At 45.3% G+C, this 14179-nt stretch overlaps 1 protein-coding gene across 5 annotated transcripts in view; it reads right to left on the bottom strand.

Annotated features, from left to right (window-relative positions):
- The window catches only part of PARD3B (par-3 family cell polarity regulator beta), a 1965757-nt gene that overhangs the window by 1511025 nt on the left and 440553 nt on the right, over positions 1-14179 (bottom strand). For all 5 annotated transcript variants that reach the window (XM_075317687.1, XM_075317688.1, XM_075317691.1 and 2 more), the window contains exon 6: positions 9593-9679. In XM_075317687.1, coding sequence (XP_075173802.1) covers positions 9593-9679 — 87 coding nt within the window. The remainder of the gene's footprint in view (positions 1-9592; positions 9680-14179) is intronic.

Genomic DNA, 14179 nt, shown 5'->3' with positions numbered 1-14179 from the left:
CAGGAGATGCATTATATTATAGGGGGTAATATTGTTGTATTTTAGAACTAAACAACCTCTTATTTTTCAAGTTGTACATTTTATTCAATTATTTAAAAGAAAGCCAAAAAAGTATACCTAAAAAAATAATCTAATGGGCCTGGAATAAAGAACACTACCAATAGGGGCAATTGGGGATAAAAAGGACAATATGGGTAATCTAAACACTAATAAGACCCTCAGAGACTACTCCTTTCCTTACCATGTAGGATGGTACCCTCAGTACAACTGTATTTGTATCTACCATGTATTGATAGAATATCCTGTGTATGTGGCATAACTTTACAAAATCACAATACCCCTTTAAGGTCAAGTTTACTTGTACAGTATATATTTCTTACGGATACACTGCAATGCTTTAAGAAACTGCATTTGTTCTTTTAAATTTTAATAGTTGCTAATGTATAAAAATGGATTGCACACGGATGACAATATGGATGAAAGTTGTCCGAGTGTTCTAGAAGGAAAACAGATGATTTTTTTTTTATACGCTTGTGTGAACTTAGCCCATTGTGGAGTTCAGACGAGGTTAATTTCATGAGAATTTTAAGTGCAGGTTCCACACCACAAATTTCCAGCAGTTTATAGTACAGTACATGTGAGTGGGGTCACTTCATGTCAGGAAAATACTGTGTGTGAAGAAAGCCGAAATCAAGTTTCCTAGGATATAACAGAGCTTCCAGTCTACACATGGGGAAACGGACTAACAAAAGGGCACCATTCAGCCAGAGGCCAGCCCCGATGGATCACTAAATATTTGTTGTACCCTGATGGGGTCACGTTATGGATGTGACAGATTTATGATATTTTTGGTCTTCAGATGCTCTCTGAATTTTTCATGTGCTTTTGTAACTTTCTCAACATTTGGCTCCATATGTTATTCCTATTTAGGGCTGGGTTGCCAACCGTTCAGAAATTCCTGGACAGGCTGTAAAAATAGAGCACTTTTTTTTATCCTGTCTGTAAAAAAATTGTTGCATCTGTAAATTTTTTAAAGATGGAGAGACAGGTACGGACTTTTATGACTACATTTATTACCCTTTTACAGTTCACACTGAATGCAGCTAATGCCTTCATATAAGATTTATAGTCTGTAGACATAGATCGCATATAATCTTAACCCCTTCACCACCTGGTGATTTTCCGCGTTTAGTTTTTTCCTCCCTTTCTTCCAAGAGCAATAACTTTATTATTCCATCAATATAGCCATATGAAGGGTGAAATTGCAAAAAAAAAATGAGAATTAGACCTACCGGTAATGATGTTTCCAGGAGTCTGTCATGACAGCACCACAGGAGGTTGCTCCCCTATCCTCTGTAGGGACAGGAAACACGCAAGAGGTTAAAACCCCTCCCATCCCCACCTACTCAGTGACTTTCCAAGAACCCCCGCAGGATGGGTACAACGCTATTTTATTTTCAGCCATAGTAACAAAACTGTGCAAGGTAATACAACAATACCAGACAAGCATGAAAGGAAGGGATTAAGTTAAGGGTGCTGTCATGATGAACTCCTGGAAACATCATTACCGGTAGGTCTAATTCTCATTTTCCAGGACGTCCTTACATGACAGCACCACAGGAGAGTACCAAAGGAATCATACTTAGGGGGGTCAAATGCCTGAAGCACCTTCCTACCAAAGGCCAAACGATCGTCAGCCGACAAATCCAGCCTGTAGTGCTTACAGAAGGTACTGGGCCCTGACCAAGTAGCTGCATCACAGACCTGCTCTAAGGTAGCCCCTGCCTTAGTAGCCCAAGAAGCGGCCATAGCCCGGGTAGAGTAAGCCCTAATGGAAGAGGGAGGATCCCGCCCCGGAATAGGCCGATAAGATCAAGGATTTAACCCATCTGGCCAGTGTAGCCTTGGAAGCCTTTCTACCCCTGTTCTTCCCCCCGAATTGAACAAATAGACAAGTGTCCAATCTCCAGCTCTTAGTTGCCTCCAGATAGGCCAACAGAACTCTGCGCACATCCAAGGAACTAAGCTCATGTTCTCTAGGAGAGGCTGGAGTGGCGTAGAAGGATGGAAGAACAATCTCCTGATTGAGGGTAGCCGTAGACACAACTTTAGGAGAAAAACCTGGATCCAACTTCAGGATGATGCAGTCATTGCGGATCTGTAAATAAGGTTCTGAGATGGACAGGGCCTGGATCTCGCCAATCCGTTTTGCCGTAGTAATGGCGACGAGAAACACCGCCTTGTAAGTGAAGTCTTTGATGGATAAAGCCTCCTCAGATTGGAAAGGCGGGGAGCACAGGAACTGTAGAACGAGACTCAGGTCCCACGGAGGCGAGGAAACACGAATCGTAGGCCGAAGACGCTGCGTAGCCTTAATAAAATGAGCGACCCAGGGAGGAACAGCCAGACGCATGTCCAGGTAGACACTAAGGGCAGCTACTTGAACCTTCAGGGTACTAGGCTTCAAGCCTTTACTTGAATCCCGCCTGGAGAAAATCCAGCACTCCGGCAATACTGACGGCACCAGTGGGCACGACACTGGTATCTTGATGGGCACAAAACGTTTTCCAAACCTTATGATATATGGAATTCGTGACTGGCTTTCTGCTGCGCATCATCATGGCTATGACTGGCTCCGAAAGACCCCGGGATTGCAAGACCTGCCATTCAGGATCCACGCCGACAACTGAAGCCGCTGAAGGTTCGGATGGAGCAGAGGTCCTTGGTAGAGGAGATCCTTCCGTCGAGGAAGAATGAATGGGGCATCCTGGGCCAGAATCTGTAGAAGAGAGAACCAACTCCGATTCGGCCAGAATGGAACTACCAGAATTACGCAAGCTTGATCCGCCTGAATCTTCCGTAAGACCCTATGGATGAGGGGAATCGGAGGGAAAGCGTAATGCAGACCGTCCCCCCATGATCGGGAAAGAGCGTCTTGAGGGATTGAGGGAGAAGAAGCGAGGCAGCTTCGCATTTCGTAGGGTAGCAAACAGATCCGTCTTCGGCTGTCCCCACTTCCGGACGAGACTCTGAAATACCACTGGATGCAGACACCATTCTGAAGGATGAACCTGGTGACGGCTGAGATAGTCCGTTTCCATGTTCTCTACTCCCTTCAAGTGAACTGCAGACACCGAAAGGACCGTTGACTCCAGGAGCTGAAATATCTCGTCTGACAGCCGCTGTAAGGGCGGGTGTCGCGCACCTCCCTGATGGCGAATAAAGGACACCGCCGTCGTGCTGTTGTAAAAGATACGCACATGTTTGCTCTGGATCCAAAGCCGACATCGCAGGAGAGCCTCTAGGATTGCTCGTAGTTCCCGGAAATTCGAGGACCGGAGCCTCACCTGATGGGGCCACGATCCCTGAAGGTAAGAGTTGTCCACTGTGGCACCCCAACCTGACAGACTTGCGTCCGTGGTAATCAGGACGCATAGCGATGTGCCCCAACGGACTCCTCGGAGGAGGTTGCTCGTGTCGCACCACCAGCGCAGAGATGCTCAGGCTACTGCCATTAGAGAAAAGTGCAGCTCCAAGTTCATGTGATGACTGCCAGAGATTGCCAGGACATTTCTTTGTAGTGCCCTGGAATGGTACTGACTCCATTGCACGCAGTGAATGCAAGAAGTTATGAGACCTAGAATCTGCATGGCCCGTCTCACTGACGTCCTGGGCCGTAAGGCGAATCTTCCAATCTCTTGACTGATCGAGGATACCTTTTCCGCCGGAAGAAACAAACACTGCCGGGTAGAGTCCAGAACAGTTCCCAGAAATATTCGCTGCGAGTGCGGCCGCAATTCTGATTTTTCTAGATTGATGATCCAGCCCAATTTGACCAAGGTCTGCGTAACGAGCCGAAGATAAAGTTCCATAGCCGGAACGGAGGCCACCACCAGGAGAAAATCGTCCAGATACGGAATCAGGAGTATGTGTTGCAGTCGAAGGTTTGCCACCATTTCCAGCATGACTTTGGAAAAGATGCGAGGTGCGGAGGAGAGGCCAAAAGGGAGGCAACAGAACTGGAAATGGAACACCTCCCTGCCTTTCTGAAGGGCAAACCGCAAGTAACGTTGACTTATGGGATGAATGGGCAGGTGGTAGTAAGCATCCCATAAGTCTATGGTGCACATCAAGGAGCCTGGGGATATCAGAGGAACCGCCGAACGGATGGATTCCATCCGAAATCTCTTGTAGGCGACCTAATGGTTTAGAGGCTTTAAGTTTATTATGGTACGGTATTGGCCAGAAGGTTTTTTGATGGAGAACAGACGGGAATAATGCCCTCGCAGTTTCTCGTCTGGAGGGACTGGGCAAACTGCACCTTTTTGTAAAAGGTCCGAGACATCTGCCCAAAGATGAATCATGGAGGAGGCGGAACCCCGCGTAATGACGAAACGACTGGGGGGGGGTTGGGAAAATTCTATTCTGTGCCCATGAGCAATTACTGACAGTACCCATGGGTTGGTGGTCACTTCCTTCCAGCCCCCCAGAAAATAGGATAACCGACCTCCTACTGAAAAACCGTCAGGATTGTTTGGATTTTGGCCGGAAAACCTGAGTAGGTTTAGTCGTCCTGGGACCTCTATCGGACCAGGAAGGAAAAATCCCTTCTGCCTCGAAAGGACTGCCTACGGGAAGAGGATGGTTTATTATGGGGCAAAAACCTGCGTCTTTCCTCCAGGGCTGTGGAGTCGGAGTCGGAGTCGTGGAGTCGGAGTCGGAGTCGGAGCTCATTTTGGTGGAGTCGGAGTCGGAGTCGGAGTCGGTATAAAATGCACCGACTCCGACTCCTAAAATATATAATAAATTGGGGACAGGAGTGCAATGCAGAATGTGCTGAATATTTTACTAAATAATAACATTTAGTATAATGCTTATATTTAAGTGAAAAATTTATTGTAGTACAATGTGAACATCAGACATTTAATTGTTTTTATGATACAATAATCAAGATATTTGGATAGAACATAAAATATTTATTGGAATACAACTTTAGAACACAAAAAACTAATAAATTGTAAATATGTAATATATATATATATATATATATATATATATATATATATATATATATATATATACACACAGTGTATATACACACACAAGATATATATGTAATCTACTGTATATTACATAGTGTATTACATATTTACAATTTATTACAGTTTTTTGTGTTCTAAAGTTGTATTCCAATAAATATATTTTATGTTCTATCCAAATATCTTGATTATCGTATCATAAAAATTATTAAATGTCTGATGTTCACATACACATATTCATGTACTACAATAAATTTTTCACCTAACTAAGCAATATATGTAGGAGTCGGAGTCGGAGCCGGAGTCGGAGTCGGAGCCGGAGTCGGAGTCGGTGCAAGAGAATTTGAGGAGTCGGAGTCGGAGTCGGAGTCGAAGGTTTGGCTTACCGACTCCACAGCCCTGCTTTCCTCAGGGAACCCCTTCTTTTTGTCAGAGGCCTTCTCCAGTATTTCATCTAAAGCTGGCCCAAAGACCCATAAGCCTGAGAAGGGGATGGAACACAACTTCTGCTTAGATGCAAGGTCACCTGACCAAGACCTCAGCCAGATCGACCTTCTGGCCGTATTAGACAAAACGCTGTTCTTGGCTGCGAACCTGACCGATTCGGCCGAGGCATCAGCCAAGAAAGCAGTTGCAATCTTCAACAACGGTAAGGCCTCTAGGAGACTCCCAGTGGGAGTGCCCTGCCTTAGATGGTCCTCCAAATCATTGAGCCAAACGCCCATAGATCTGGCGACCGAGGTGGCAGCAATATTGGTTTTAATGGACGCGGCCAACGTTTCCCAGGTTTTTTTCAGTAAAGCGTCGGCCTTGCGGTCCATGGCGTCCTTCAGACCAGAAGAATTCTCAAAAGGAATCAAGGTCTTTTTAGCAATTTTAACAATAGGTACATCAATTCTGATCACCGTCTCCCACAAGGCCACGTCCTCCGGATTAAAAGGAAGACGGGACTTAAAATCACGGGGTATGAAAAGACTACATTCAGTGTTTTCCCACTATTCCAGGATCATATCCCTGAGCTGGGAATTGACCGGGAAAACCCTGGAGCGTCGGGAGCGCAGTCCTGCAAACATTTTATCCTGCACCGACGTTACTTCCTTCGGTTCATCCACCTGCATAGTATGCATAACCATTTTAAGCAGGGCGTCCGAATCCCCGGAATTGAAAATATAACGCTTCCGGTCCCCTGCTGGGGAGGAAGAATGGCTATGGCCGTCTTCCGAAGATGAGCCGGAGCGAGAGTCCTCCTCGTCAGAGGATACGTCCAGTTCTAGTCGGGGTCTCTTATGGGTCCCTTGGGAGGCGGAAGAGGGCGATCTCAGGGAGACCATGGACGCGTGTACTTCCTCCCGAATCATGCTTCTCATATGCGCCAGAAGGGAGGATTGTTCGTCATTCATAATGTTAGCAATGCATGCCGCACACAGGTCCTTAACATAGGAAACCACCAATTTTACGTGACAGACAAGGCAGCGTTTAGATTTAGAAGCCACCTTCAGGCCAGCCGGCCTTTTACGTGCCCGCACAGGTGAGGAGTCCCTGCCCTAAAACACAAATAATGCACAATAAGGCTAGTGGATCACTAAACCGGCCACCAGGCTATTAAATCAAAAGCCGCTCTTACATGGACCAGGGGAGAATCTGGGGGGGCATCAGGCAGGGTGACATCCGCCATGACAGGAGGAAAGCAGCACACAATCAAGTGCTCCCGGATCCCCCCCTTTATACTATACCAGATCCACGGCGTCCCTGGTCCGACCCTGCTGCTCCGTTCAAATCTCCCGCTCGCGCTGTCAGCTGGAGTGACGCGCCCGGAAGTGACGTGCAGAGCGGCCGTGCACATCTCGGAACTCACCGCCCGCTGCAAAAGGGGACCCAGCGCTCTCGTGCTGAGAGATGCGGTCTGAGCTGCGAGCTCCCGCTCTACCAGCGCGGCTGAGGGACCAGCTCGTCGGTTTCAGCCGCAGAGGGATCCGCTTGAACGGGGAACAAGAGGCCTGTGCCCCCCTCTCCCTGGATCCGGTAAGTCGCGCCTCCAGGCACGTTCTCTTGCATGCCCCTGTCCTGTGTAGGGACAGGAAAAACACTGAGTAGGTGGGGGATGGGAGGGGTTTTAACCTCTTGCGTGTTTCCTGTCCCTACAGAGGATAGGGGAGCAACCTCCTGTGGTGCTGTCATGTAAGGACGTCCTGGAAAGTGCAATTCCACAATTGTTTTTGACTTTTTATTTATTATGTTCACTATATGGTAAAACTGAACTGGCAATATGATTTCCCATGAGTTTTTAGATTATAAAAATGTATAGTTGTTTATATTTAAGTGGTGGAAAAAAATCAGAAATTTGTCAAAAAAAAGAATTACGCTTTTGTTGTCATTTTCTGAGACCCGTAGCGTTCTTATTTTTCAGGATCTGGGGCTCAGTGATGGCTTATTTTTTGCGTTTTGAGCTGATGTTTTTAATTATACCACTTTTGAATAGATGCAATGTTTTGATCGCCTGTTATTGCATTTTATTGCAATGTTGTGGCAACCCAAAAAACGTAATTCTGGAGTTTTGATGTTTTTCTCACTAATACCTTTACTGGTCATATTAATTTATTGTATATCTTGATAGATTGGGCATTTCTGTACGTGGCAATACCAAATATGTGTATTTCGTATTTATTTATTTATTTATTTTCCTTTCAATGCAGCAAAAGGGAAGCTGGTTTAAACGTTTGTGTTTTGTTTTTCATATTTTTTTACGCTTTTTTATTGATTTTACTAGTCCTCTTAAAGAACTTAAAGCTAATATAGTCTGATATGCTTCCGCACCGCTCTGTACACCACAAATGCTGTCCTCCTGTGAAATCTGGCGCTCAGCAGATTGGGGTGGTTCTCCAATCCACCAGCGCCTGTTAACTGCACATGACGGCTGATCAGATCAGCTGACATGTGCGGCGAAACATACATACTCACTCAGCGAGCCCGTATAAAAGCAATACATACAACATATGACGTGTCGGTACGTAATAGGCCATGAAGGGTTTAATAATTTCTTATGGTCATCCAAGGTGTTTGTTTTGTAAAAAAAAGTTGGCTGTTCATGAGTTTTCAAGAAGCTGTCCAGGAAAAATAATAAAATCAAGTTGGCAACCTTGATTGAGGTTAAAGGACAGGAATTTATTTTATTTGGGTGGCTTTCTTTGGCTGTGTATGTGCATGAAATTGCTCTTGTAGGTCTTTTTATAACGTCTTATGTGTGTTTGTATTATACTTTCTTGCATCATGCTATAATAATAAAAAACATTTAATGTATGACCCTTATTCTTTCTCTTTCGATTTTGAAGTCATTAGTATGTGGAGGTCTTGATACAATTTTGCCTTTGTTAGTCCTTTATACCAGTGGTTCCGTCCAAATTTCTTTATTTACAACATTAAAGAAGTGGTTCAACCATATGTATTATTGGCTACAATGATATTATGTTGAGAAACAAGGTTTCTGTCAAACACTTTGTGTTGCCAATAGTGCCTGCCTGTGAGCGCTGCTATTACGGGCCGCTAATCCCCATCGCTTGACCCCCGGGCTTCGTGACCTTGAGGATCCGGGAATGTCCCGTCAGCTTCCTGTTTACCTGACATCACCGAGGCAGGCCCCAGTCTCCATGAGTCACTAGGCTGTGGGCGGAGTTTCACTGATCATCACAGCCCAGCATCGCTCCTGCTTGCGCGCGCTGCAAGCAAAAGAGGAGTGAGCAGGAAAGTGCTGCGCTATGACGAGCGGGGAATCTCTGCCCACAGCCCAGTCTCTCACGGAGACTGGTGCAAGCAGTGGTGAATTCAGGTGAGCAGGAGGTTGATGTAACATCAACGGATCTCTGAGGTCATGGAGCCCGGGGTTCAGGCGATGGGGAAGAGTGGTAGGCAATAGCACCGCTCACAGGCACTCTTGGTAACACAAGGTATTTGAGAGAAACCTTGTTTCTCAACATAATGTCGTTATGGCCAATAATGTATATGGATGAACCACCCCTTTAAGTTAGATATAGCAAGAGAGTACAGAGATGGAATTGTGGGAATTATTCGAAGGTCTACCAAGGTCTGCTTCTAAGGGCCCTCAAATGCACATATATATTATATGTGGATTATCCAGTGGATAAAAATATGGATACTTCCAAGGATATGAGCCACCACCTTTGAAACTCATGGTATCTTACATTAGGAGAGGATGTAAAATGAATTTACTGCTAATACTCTAATGGGCATATAGCCTAAAAAGTCATAGGAAGCCAGCATCATTTCATGGCAGAACTACAACATAGTTATTAGGTAAGTGTTTACCACATTATACAAAGTATTTAAAATATTAATATGGCTATATTGAGGAATAGATCAATAACACAGGATTAGATTGCCTTTGTAGAATGCCTACTGTCTCTTCATAGGAAAAAATACCTTTCTGTTATGCAACATGAATATTTATAAGATCCTGTCCATGTAGGTAAAAATGTTCTTCATTAAGAAGTGAGTGCCTACTCGCGATATCATACTCAGGACATTGACTAAAAACTTACCGTCCACTAAGAGAAGAATAGAAAGGCACAACGTGAATGCCCAGTGGTCCGTCATCCCCTGAAATTTCAACTTTTCTTGTCAACTCACTGAAAAAGAAAAAGGTAAAGCATTGGTTTTCTTAAGGTAGTAGCTGCTGCAAATTACTATTATAAAATGTAAGTGGCATTTAGTACATTTTTGAGGCTAATGGTATTACTTGACAGTTCATTGCAGCAAAACTAATAGATCTCATTGAGCAAAGGGACTGAAATGAAAATTTCTATATAATGGAGAAGCTGGCATGCTTGACCAACTTTTGATCACCATTCGCGTACGCATTTGATGGAGGGTTTCATTATTCACCCCTTCACTTCTGGAAAGGCCAGCAACCTTTTGCTGGAGAAAGAGGTCATGTCAATTTTCTGGTGTGCTCAGAAGCTGCTATTAACGTCACTTCATTTGAGGCCTTAATACAGCCTCTTACCTACCCATGTGGCAGAATAAGCTTGCTCAGTCACATAATCGCTGCATTATGTGATCAGAATGACAATTATTTTTTGTGGCCATCTACATATATTCCTTTTAATAGAACTAAGTTCATGTTAGTGTAAAGCTATAAAATCACATAGGCCACTAGTAAATTGGGATATGTGCGCACAATGTCTTATTCAGGTGAACTGTGCCCAGAATCTGCCTAAAAAAGCACAGCAAAAGCACCCTATAACATGAAAATAATGCACAGCAATGTCAAAACTACAATGCTGTGCACATGTAACGTCTTATGTCACTTCATTTATCTGCTTTTGGTTTCAGTAAACCTGAACTGGTTACAACTAGCAATGACCAAGCACTACTATCATCAGGTGCTTGGTACTCATTAAAGAGGTGGTCCACTACTCAGCTTTAGTGGCCACATCGATCTAAAACTCATAGGGAAGGTTTTCTCAAATACTTCGTGTAGTAAATTCTGACTCTGAGTGGTGCTAATGTGGTCCGCTCATCTCTATCATGTGACCCCTCTGAGATTCAGTGATGTCAGATCAACTTTCAGTTTTCCCGACATCACCGAGGCCGGCCCCAGTCTCCCTGGGTGACTGGGCTGTGAGCGGAGTTTTACCACTCATCACAGCCCAGCATCACTCCTACTTGTGGCACTCTGCAGTAAGAGAGAACGCGCGAGATACTGGGCTGTGAAGAGAGGTTAAACTCTGCCCACAGCCCAGCAGCCACCCAGGAAGACTGGGGCTGGCCTCGGTGATGTCGGGTCAACTAGAAGTTGATGTGACATCACCGGATTTGAGGTCAAGGAGCCTGGGGGTGTTACTTCATAGGGATGAGCGAACCGCAATAGCGCCGCTATGAGTCAGAATTTACTACAGAAGGTATTTGAGAAAAGTCTTCTCTATGAGTTTTACATCGATGTGGCCAATAATGTTGAGTAATGGACCACCCCTTTAAGAGCAGTTGGATTCTCGGATGGGCGTGACACAAGCAGCCGAGTATAATGGAAGTCAATGGGTAAAATCTTCCAGAAAAATGCTCAAGTCCCCAGTTGAATTCCATTATAGTCGGGTACTTGAGTCGCACCCATCCAAGCATTCAACTGCTTTCAACGAGTAACAACCACCCAACCATGGTAGTGCTCGCACATCACTAGTTACAACAAGCCAATGGTCATTGTTTGGGTGGTTTGTAGGAAGCCACCTTCTCTCTATACTTAACAGTATACCATGAAAGCTGCCTTAAGATGGACAGTAAAGTCGCTGGCGAAACCGCCTGAGAAAGACGACTACTGATGTTTTCCTGAAGTGGCTTCAACAAAAAAAACTCGGTGGCTGCTAAATGGTGTGCCTAAATAGTGCCATGTGTAAATATCCTTCATTTCACATAATAAGACATGAAAAAAATTAATATTTTTTTAAAGGCAAAGTAAAGGTTAACAGGCCTTTTAAAGAGGATATTTGCTTAAATGACCATAGGTACACATTTTTTATTTCAATATTCAAACAAGAGAAATTATATAAAGAAAAAAGATAAATAATTTTGCATTTATCATTTACGATGATTAAAAAAAAATTAGCATTGGTTTAAAAAATCTCATAGTATGAAATAAGCTGCCAACGATAATGTAATCTGTATGAGATGGGAGGAAAACTCATGAATGTAAGTAACCGAGCGTAGATCGACCTGTAAAATCATCAATAAACATTCTTTGCAGGCAATTTATTTGACCACGCAAACATTTTTTTTGTTTTACAATCACAGGTTTTACAACAAAAAAGGCATTGTTAGGTTTACTAAAGATGTGCTGATATCTCATCAAATAATTACTGAGAAATGCCATAGTGCTGTCTGCATATATAAAACCATACACATCATAAACCTGGTAGACATCAAGCCTTTGAGAACACACAGCTCACAGAGAAAAAAATATTCCCACAAATTGCTATAAAACAGAGATGCCCACCTCAAATACACAGAGGGTCAAAATTAAAAACTTAGACAAAGCCACGGGCCAACCTAGTCACGAGCTTCACATAGTCCTTAATACAGAATAATGGTCACCACATAGTCCTTCATACAGATTATTGGGCCCCAAATAATCCTTCATACAGAATACAGTGCCTCACATAGCCCTCTATACAGAGTAATGGGCCCCACATAGTCCTCCATACAGAATAAAGTGCCCCACATAGCCTCCATACAGAATAATGGGCCATGTAAAGTTCTCGATACAAAATAATGGGCCCCACATAGCCCTCCATACAGAATAATGGGCTCCATAAAGTCTTCCATATAGAATAATGGGCCACAAAGTGTCCTTTATACAGAATAATGAGCCCCACATAACCATCCATAGAGAATAATGGGCCCCACATAGTCCTCCTTAAAAAATAATGGGCCCCACATAAACCTCCATGCAGAATAATGGGCCCCACATAGCTTTCTATATAGAATAATGGGCCTCACATAGCCCTCCATACAGAATAATGGGCCCCACATAGCTTTCTATATAGAATAATGGGCCTCACATAGCCCTCCATACAGAATAATGGGCTCCAAATAGCCGTCCATATAGAATAATTGGCCCCACATAGCCCTCCATACAGAATAACGGGCCCCACATAGTCCTCCATACAGAATAACGGGCCCTACATAGTCCTCCATACAGAAAAATGTACCCCACATAGCCCTCCATACAGAATAATGGGCTCCACATAGTCACCCATACAGAATAATACAAAAACTTGTGAACAACGGGGGGTATTTACCATGTTTTTTGGAGTAAGAACTACTGCACCACAATTGTGAAAAAAGTATACAGTTTTTATTATTACAAAAAAATACAAAATACTGGAAATCACATGTGATTGCAGTTAGTGATTAGACATACCGTATTTTTCGCTTTATAAGACGCACTTTTGTTCCCCCAAATTTTGGGGGAAAGTAGGGGGTGCGTCTTATAATACGAATATACGGGGGGGGGTGTATATATATATATACACACACTACAGAGTCCAGGGGAGGTGCGGGCAGCTCTGGAGCTCTGCTGGGGGACTTGTGAAAGCTGGGAGCAGCAGCGTTTGATCTCCTGCTCCCGCTCATATAATATGCACAGCCGCTGTCCACCACCATGGTGCTGAAAGTGCACCGCAGCGATGGGCTGGGGCAGCAAGTGTATATTATATCTGCCTGCGCCCTTCTTTGATTGCACATGCCCCCTCCCCCGTGTTAGCTATGGCCCCCATGCTGCTGCAAACAGTAAAATAATAAACTTTTTACTCACCTCCTCCAGCGTGTCTGCCCGGCCTCCCTCCTGCTGCTGTGATAAGGCACAAGAGATTTCACTCTGCCGTGTCGATCACATGACCGGCCGAGAACCAGGAAATGCAGGAGGCCGGAGCTCAACCCCGAGGAGGGGGACACAGACAGGACAATGCTGGAGAAGGTAAGGAAAGTTTATTTTACTAAAAGCAGCAGCATGGGGCGATATCTAACACAGGGAGCTGTGTGCCAGCAATAGTGGGCCGTGTGCCGCCACATGGGGCCATGTGCCAGCAATAGTGGGCCATGTGCCGCCACATGGGGCCGTGTGCCGCCACATGGGGCCGTGTGCCGCCACATGGGGCCATATGCCAGCAATAGTGGGCCGTGTGTAGCCACATGGGGCCGTGTGCCGCCACATGGGGCCATGCGCCAGCAATAGTGGGCCGTGTGCCGCCACATGGGGCTGTGTGCCGCCACATGGGGCCGTGTGCCGCCACATGGGGCCATGTGCCAGCAATAGTGGGCCGTGTGCAGCCACATGGGGCCATGTGCCAGCAATAGTGGGCCGTGTGCAGCCACATGGGGCCGTGTGCCGCCACATGGGGCCGTGTGCAGCCACATGGGGCCGTGTGCCGCCACATGGGGCCATGTGCCAGCAATAGTGGGCTGTGTGCAGCCACATGGGGCCATGTGCCAGCAATAGTGGGCCGTGTGCAGCCACATGGGGCCGTGTGCCGCCACATGGGGCCGTGTGCAGCCACATGGGGCCGTGTGCCACCACATGGGGCCATGTGCCGCCACAGTGGGCCGTGTGCCAGCCACAGTGGGCTGTGTGCCAG

This window comes from Anomaloglossus baeobatrachus, chromosome 7, assembly GCF_048569485.1.
Source record: "Anomaloglossus baeobatrachus isolate aAnoBae1 chromosome 7, aAnoBae1.hap1, whole genome shotgun sequence".
Lineage (NCBI taxonomy): Eukaryota > Metazoa > Chordata > Amphibia > Anura > Aromobatidae > Anomaloglossus > Anomaloglossus baeobatrachus.
The sequence above is the reverse complement of the archived record's forward strand: the minus strand, read 5'-3'. Positions and strand labels throughout refer to the sequence as shown.